Genomic DNA, 7,887 nt, shown 5'->3' on the forward strand with positions numbered 1-7,887 from the left:
CAGGCCCTAGAACAAGAACAAAAATGGTGGTGTCATTTGACATTGCAGTGATGTCAAATGACATCATTGAATGATGGTGACATAACACAATGATGACATCATTGTATGACATCATCTGATTATGACATCACACAGTGACATCACACAGTGACATCACACAGGGATGTCATTGAGTGATGTCAAATTCTTAACATGTCTGGACATGTCTTTATTTAATTTTTTTAATATTATATACGTATTATTTTATCATTTCTTTTTTGATAGTTACTGTTTTTTGTGTTTTTGAAAAAATAATAAAAGTACGAAAAAATAACATGTCTGAGCTTAAAAAAACAATAAGGGATAAAAAAGGATCATGACAATCTTCTTATAGGTTAACATTTTTTTTTTACTATTAAAAACATCTTTTCACACATGCATTTTTCTAATTTGATCATTTCACGCTGCTTTCTACTCAAAGCCTTCTCTGTACAACAACATTCAGCAGATCTTTGGTTATCCACTAGAGTGAGCTGACGGAAGCTTGTCTGCTTCCACCATGGTCAGTTTTGAAAGAAATAAATGTTAAATTATTTATCAGCACTTTAATCTTGTGTTTTTTTTGTTTTAAATTGTTTTTCATAAGACTACGTTGTCATGGTAACAGCTAACAAGCCTGCACAAACCTCGCTGAAGCATACATTTGTTTCAAAGAAACAAAATCCACAAGTAGTTTCCTAGATCGCTTTTAGTGCAAGGAATATCTACCACTAATTCTTATCAAATGGATCAACAGCTTCTTTTATTAATTGATAACAAAATCACCTATCAACACATATTCACTCTGTATCAAGCAATAAGGTAAGCAAGACAGAAATATAGAAAACAAACAATTCAAATTTACAGGCAATATTAGGGAAAATCCAAATTCTTGCCCTACCCCGCGAGCTCCTCCCTACCCCTACATTTGGCCATCCAAATGGAGAGTTATAGAAAAATAGTGTCTTCAAATATGGACAGCACTACCACTCGATTATTTGCTGGTGATCCACACTAGCACGTAGCTCCCAGCATTTGGAAAATACATAACAACATTGGTTTAATAACTTTAAAAAATCATGTAAAAACAAAAAGATCAAATATTTTTTCTAATGTTTTTTGTGCATTATCTACAGTAGTGCCTGGAGGCTCATTTCTAGCAACTATCACTCCAGTGTTCTAATGGCACAGTGTGTTTGCTCATTGTGTTAGAGGGGTAACAGATGATTAGAAAACCCTCATGCAATCATGTGAGCACAGCTGAAAACAGTTTGGCTGGTTAGAGAAGCTATAACACTGATCTTCCTTTTAATCTTTTGAGTATCTGGAGCATCATATTTGTCAGGTCGATTAACCCTGGAGATCCAAATGACCCCACCCTTATATCGATGTGTAATCCCTCCCATGACAAAGGTGGAAAAATCCGAAAAGCCTTGGTTACCAAAACGGGACGACTCTTCTTAGCTGCTGTGCTTCCCTTCCAGTCCTACGTAGAAGTTGGTCAGTGAAGAATCTGTTTTTTTTCTCTCCTGCTGATCATTTAGCTCACATGTGTCAAAGTCAAGAAGAATCTTTATTTCTATAGCACTTTTCACAGAACGGATCACAAAGTGCTTAACAAAGAACATAAATCAGAAGACACAGGGAAATAAAACGAATAATCAGTAATAAAACAACTAAAAACACAGTAAAACAGTAAAACATAGTAAAACAAGGGCTAAGATCAACTAAAAGCTCTCCTGAATAAAAACGTCTTGACGTGGGATTTAAAACACTCAACGGAGTTGATCTGACGCAGCGGCAGTGGGAGGGAGTTCCAGAGACGAGGAGCAACAGCTTGGAAGGAGACGTCCCCTCTCGTCTTAAAGCGGGTTTTTGGGATGCTTAAAAGATTCTGACTGGAAGACCTCAAGGATCGGGCCGAAGAGTACGGGGTTAAAAGGTCACAGATGTACGTCGGGGCTTGACCGTGCAAGGCTCTAAAAACTAAAAGTAAAATTTTAAAATCAATTCTGAATTTGACAGGTAACCAATGTAAAGCAGACAATATCAGAGTGATGTGTGTCCGTTTACTGGTTCCTGTTAAAAGCCTTCCTGCAGAGTTCTGTACGAGCTGAAGACGGTTCAGGGAGCGTTTGTTAAAACAGGTAAAAAGAGAGTTACAATAATCTAAACGAGAGGAAATAAAAGCGTGAATAATAGTTTCCCGGTCAGACCGAGACAAGATACTTTTTAATTTTGCCACATTTCTTAGATGATAAAAACAGTTTTTTACTAACTGTTTTGAGTGGCTTTCCAGAGACATGGACTTATCAAACAACACCCCAAGATTTCTGAGACTCGACTGGACAGAAGAGCTCAGAGACCCGAGGTGTTGTCTGATAGAAGGAATTTTATTTTCTGGGGCAAAGATCAATGTCTCGGTTTTCTGGGAGTTTAGAACTAAATTATTATTACAGAGCCATGTTGTAATGCTAGTTAAACAGTCCAACAGGCTTTGGAGTTTGTAATCATCCTTTTCTGGGAAAGAACAGTAGAGCTGGATATCATCTGCATAAAAATGATAAGAAACGTGGCTGAATTTATTGATGAGTTCTCCAAGAGGGATCAAATATAAAATGAATAAAATACCCGGGGGCCACTTCCGGCCCTCCGGGTAATTCTGTCTGGCCCTCCAGATCATTTTATTTTATTGTTATTAATGTCCCGATGTTATCCTGTGCTCATTTCTAACTTGTATAATTTTGGCAAAATATATAAATATATTTTTATGGAGAGTAAAATATTGAAAGTTATTAAAGGTTTAAGTTGATTTATTCTGGAATAATATTCCTGCCTTTTTTATTTATCATTTTAATAATGCTTATCGCCATGCTAAAAGGGGTGGGGCCACACAAGACTTTTCTTCTACACACTCCTTTCAAGCAGATTGTTTGCTATACTTGTAATTATTTTATTTGTAATTTCTTGTGTGTGTTTTCATTTTGTGTTTGAAACTTTTTTTTTTTAGAGAGAGAAAAGGGGGAAGAAAAACTTTTCCCACCAAATAAACAGGAAGATATAGTGTTTCGTGGTCGCCGGCAGGGGGCGGTAATTCCCCAGAAATTCGGTGCGACGTAAAACATGAACACCCAGAAGAAGAATGCGGACGTGGTTGTTTTGGTTGTCAGAGTGGGACGAGTTTCTCATCTCGGCTCAGTTTCAGCCGTTCAGCTCAGCAGACAAAGCTCCGCGTGGACTAAGATGGTGCGTAAATAGCAACTCGCGCCCGTAAAGCCCCCCACGCCCACCTCAGGTTGGTTTACAGTCCTGGAACCGGAGACGTTCTCGGGGTTTTCTGTTTCCTGCTCTTCTTGTCCTTCTCTGCTGACTGTCGGCTGCCGCTCTCCTTCTCGGCTCTCAGACATTGTTGTCCGTATGTGTCATCTACAGCTGAAGACTCTGTTTTTTGTAGCCTGGCTGCTGGGCTACGTGGCGTTTCTGCTCTCCATCAGGAGAATGTGGACAGCTAAGCACGCGCGCAGCCCGCTCGTGCGCTCTTTAGTAATGAACATGGTGAATGAGCACGAGGCTGGAACCAGGGAAACGCACGAGGTACGATTATCCCCTTCAAAATTATTATTTATATATAACTAAAACAGTAATTTTAGAGCTCTGTTTTAAAATGAGATTGTAATTATTGAAATGTGTCATTAATTATGTATTCTTTGCTCGCTTAGCCTCTTTGTACTGACCTAAATGATTCAAGAGAGATGCTAACCTGTTCACAGGTTAGCTAAATAAATGGGCTAAAAACAAAACAAATAAAAAAAAATAGCACCGCAGTTTAAAAAAATATTTGATGTGAAACACAAGAAAATATCTTTTTTTTTAAGACGTAGCTAATAAAATAATGCTTAAACAGTATTTTCTGCTGTGTAGTTTTGCACAGCCGCACCTCTGCTGAGTTGACAAAATACAATGCAAACAGACTTGAAGTGTCTTCAGGGAGGAGTCGTGCTCGGGTGAAGGATGAGGATGGTGCCAGGAGTTCACCTCAGGACTCCTGTTGTGAAATCAACACCCCTTGTTTTGTTTGTTTAGTGGTACCGCTGCTGCCCGGACCTGCTGGGAGAATCCGTCCGCCCCCTCTTCATCCAAAGCCACTTGGACTCGGACACTAAGGATTTCCTGAAGAAGAGCGCGGAGAAGTCCGGCTGGCTGTTCACGCAGCTCTACCACTCGCTGGTGTCGACCGTCCTGAGCCCCGTGGTGTCGCGCACCTCCATCAACGGGTGAGCGTTGGTGGGTGTTTGAGCTGCAGCTCCACTTCCTGCAGCTGACCTCTCCTCTGTGTCGCAGGTTTTTGGGGCGGGGGTCTATGTTCGTGTTTTCCTCCGACCAGTTCCAGGAGTTGCTCCGGATCGGGCCGGACTGGACGGCGGAGAGACTCCTAGACCTTGGGGCTGGTGATGGAGGGGTCACTGAGGTGATGGGAGTGCATTTCAGGCAAGTCTTTGCAACTGAGGTGTCTGTGCCAATGAAGTGGCATCTGCAGAGGAGGAACTACAAGTGAGTGAAAACACTTTCACATGTTCTTTCCGATCAACTCAGTGCAACCACAAAATAACGATGTGTTCTTTTGGTTGGAAATTAATCAACTTTTTAACGTTCCCATGTGCCACAGGGTTCTGGGTATAGACGAGTGGCAGCATGTTGGATTTCAGTACGACGTGATCAGCTGTCTGAACTTGCTGGACCGCTGTGATGATCCTCTGCACCTTCTGCTGGAAATCCGAAAAGCCTTGGTTCCCAAAACGGGAAGACTCATCTTAGCTGCTGTGCTCCCCTTCCAGCCCTATGTAGAAGTCGGTCAGTGAAGAATCTGTTGTTTTTTTTTTTGTTTTTTCACTCCTCTGCTGATAATTTATCTCACATGTGTCAAAGTCAAGGCCCGGGGGCCAGTTCCGGCCCTCCGGGTAATTATATCCGGTCCTCCAGATCATTTTATTTTATTGTTATTAATGGCCCGATGTTATCTTGCGCTCATTTCTAACTTGCATAATTTTGACAAAAAATAATTTTATGAAGAGTAAAATATTGAAAGTTTAAATTGATTTATTCTGGAATAATATTCCTACTTTTTATTATTCATAATTATGTTAAAATGTTATGGTTTTAAAAATTGGCATTCTGCTAATTTTTCTGGATTATTTTAGCATTGACTAAGATTTTTTTAGGCTCTTTTGGAGTTTCCAGCTACATGCTAGCTGTTTTGGCTAACCTAAGTTTGTTTTTGTTTTTTAGGCCAATTTGGCATTTAGCTAATGGCCCAGTCACAAATCATTTGCAATGCGTCGGCGATGGGTAAAACCCGGGAAATTTGAACAAAATCTTGAGACAGATCTCACGATTTTGCACCCGTTGGATGCGCTCTCCGGACACCTGCGACTTGTTGCAGATTTTTTTAGGCATCGCCACACCCGTCGCGGTCCCCAACTTTGAACTTAAAATTCTAAGATTGCTCGCAAGATTTTTCACCCATTTTGGGCATCCCAGACACAATCTCAGATGACCCTCCGAATAATCTGAGACTAGTCACTAGATTCGCACTGGCCGTACAGTGACCTTCTCAGCAGCCAGGCCGCACCCACATCTGTCTTGGTCTCCTGCGCCTTCTCTCAGCACGGATCCTCTCCTCCTCAGCCAGAAGGGCCAGCATCACTGCCTCCTCCCTTCTACTCAGACCCATCAGCCAGGCCCTCAACTCTGCAACACGGAGCCTCTGGGGCGGAATCAGGGCCAGCTTCTCTGCAGAGTTGAAGTGACTGTTCTATGTACAACCTGATGAGGGATACCACGCTACAGTGTACAGGGAGAAATACAGATGACCGAGGTCAGAAAACCTTCGTTTTCCCCCACATATACCCAGGGGGGAAAAAATTAAAAGAAAAGACGCTCGCAGATATCGTCTCCGATCGCCTCCGATCGGAGGCTAATCCCACGATTTTTTTTTCCACCAAACCAGATCAAAATCCTTGAAAAAAATCTCAGACAAAGTGACTGCTCCACTTTTATTAGGATTATTGCTAGGAATGTTCAAGGATTCTTTATTTTCTACGACGACCCTTGGCCAAAACTAATCCCCGACAGATCGCCGACATTGTGACTGGGCCTTAATATTTTAGTTGGCTATCAGCCTCAGCGTTTTCATCTATCAGCTTCAGTGTTTTCAGCTATCAATTTCAGCATTTTTAGCTATCAATTTCAGCATTTTCAGCTATCAGCACTAGCATCTTCAGCGGCCAAATTCAGCTTACAGCATTCACACTAGCATTATTGCAGATAATGCTATATATCTAGTTCATAATTATGTTAAAAAGTCACAGTTCTAAAGTTTTAAAAATGTAGTTTTAAAGTGTTCAATAAATGTTTATCCTGTTCGGCCCGCGACCTACGATGTGTTTTGGATTTTGACCCCTTGTGCGATTGAGTTTGACACCCCTGGTCTAACTCAATCATTTTACTTTTTGACAGGCGGCAAATGGGAACGACCAAGAGAACACCTGAAAGTTAAAGGAAAGTCGTGGGAGGAGCAAGTGACCGATCTGTCCCACCAGGTTTTCCCGCAGGTGGGCTTTGAGGTTGAGGCCGTGACGCGTCTGCCGTACCTGTGCGAGGGGGACATGTACAATGACTACTACGTACTGGATGATGCGGTTTTCGTCCTGAAAGCCTCAGACGACTCTGAGCAGTCTGTTCAGGAGCTCTGAACACTCCGCCAAAATATTTCTTCTCAGTTTCTTGGGTTTTAGTGCAATTCTTCTTATCCTTCATGCATTTATTCATCTGGGATGTTCAGAAACGGGGAGTCGGGTCTATCAAAGCAATCATATGTGATTTCCTTTGTTTTTTTTAGTTTGTTTTACTGTTATTTTGAATGAAAAACATAGAGAGGATCATCCTGTAAGGTATTTCTTCTTCCAAGTGCAGTATTTGTGCTGTAAATGTTTAACTATCCAAATTTTTTCTGATAATAGTTTGGACAAATTTTTATAGTATTTGATTTTGTTATAGCATGAGATTGTGCAGAATTTTACAATAATAACTTGTTCTCCTTCTGAGAGTTTTTCCAAGTGAAATATCCCACAGGTGAAGCACTTTATGAGCGTTTGATGCTGTAAGGCGCAGATTAACCCCTCGAGGTTGGTGCTGATGGGAAGATCCCAAACGTGAATCGCACAACGCTGGACGCCGTTCCACTAAGATGCATTTTCAGTGCAACTGCAGTGAAAACAAGCCAACTTTTGTTATTTTAGAACACTCAACAATGGATCAATGCACCTGAACAAAACAGTGATAACAACTCAAAATAATTTCCAACCTGTTGAATTCAGTGTTAAAGCCAAACTTTTTGGAATTCAGAACTTTTGTTTTTTTGTTGGTTTTTTTTTTGGCTGAAATGAATTTAATTCTAAGTAGTGAATTTAGTTCTAAACCTAAAAGTGCTGCATATTTTTGAAATATTTTTCAACAATCTGATTGAATTAAAGCTTTAGATATATAAATGTGAGCTGTGTTTTTCCAGGATGTGCTTATGTTTTTACTGTCTGGGGTTAAAGACTGGATTTTTTAAGCTTGTGAGGTTATTTAGCACACTTAAGACTTTTTATTTCATTTTCATTCTGAAACCAGTGCAGCTTCACTGTTCACATTCTTTACTGCAGGTTTTGTTTGGTATTGGGGTTAAATGACAGTGCAGGAAAGATTTTCTGGTGCTTTGTGGTTTTAGTATCAAACGTTGCCGTGAGTTTAGGACGATGCCGTGTGACTGCCTATGATTAAATGTGCCATTTTATTTCTTATTAAACCCTTAAAAAAAAAAAAAAA

General features: G+C 40.6%; 1 protein-coding gene across 3 annotated transcripts; it reads left to right on the forward strand.

Annotated features, from left to right (window-relative positions):
* Positions 1-3,008: 3,008 nt before the first annotated feature.
* Positions 3,009-7,887, forward strand: mettl9 (methyltransferase like 9). 3 transcript variants are annotated; one of them, XM_024285656.2, is made up of 6 exons: positions 3,009-3,313; positions 3,451-3,612; positions 4,102-4,292; positions 4,360-4,569; positions 4,685-4,869; positions 6,535-7,887. In XM_024285656.2, the coding sequence occupies exons 2-6, from the start codon at positions 3,517-3,519 to the stop codon at positions 6,768-6,770; spliced, it is 918 nt and encodes a 305-aa protein (XP_024141424.1). In that variant the 5' UTR covers positions 3,009-3,313; positions 3,451-3,516; the 3' UTR covers positions 6,771-7,887. The 3 variants fall into 3 exon arrangements, with proteins under 3 accessions (XP_024141424.1, XP_024141425.1, XP_024141423.1); XM_024285657.2 differs by having other exon boundaries at positions 3,473-3,612; XM_024285655.2 differs by lacking the exon at positions 3,009-3,313 and having other exon boundaries at positions 3,436-3,612.

The sequence above is a fragment of the Oryzias melastigma genome, linkage group LG19 (genome assembly GCF_002922805.2).
Source record: "Oryzias melastigma strain HK-1 linkage group LG19, ASM292280v2, whole genome shotgun sequence".
Taxonomy (NCBI): domain Eukaryota; kingdom Metazoa; phylum Chordata; class Actinopteri; order Beloniformes; family Adrianichthyidae; genus Oryzias; species Oryzias melastigma.

What these genes read in the sequence shown, in the direction of transcription:
- mettl9 (XM_024285655.2), top strand. Translation starts at nt 3,436, where the DNA reads ATGTGTCATCTACAGCTGAAGACTCTGTTTTTTGTAGCCTGGCTGCTG. An exon ending in TCGCGCACCTCCATCAACGG is followed by an intron (nt 4,293 to 4,359) that starts GTGAGCGTTGGT and finishes TCTGTGTCGCAG; the next exon opens with GTTTTTGGGGCGGGGGTCTA. An exon ending in CTGCAGAGGAGGAACTACAA is followed by an intron (nt 4,570 to 4,684) that starts GTGAGTGAAAAC and finishes CATGTGCCACAG; the next exon opens with GGTTCTGGGTATAGACGAGT.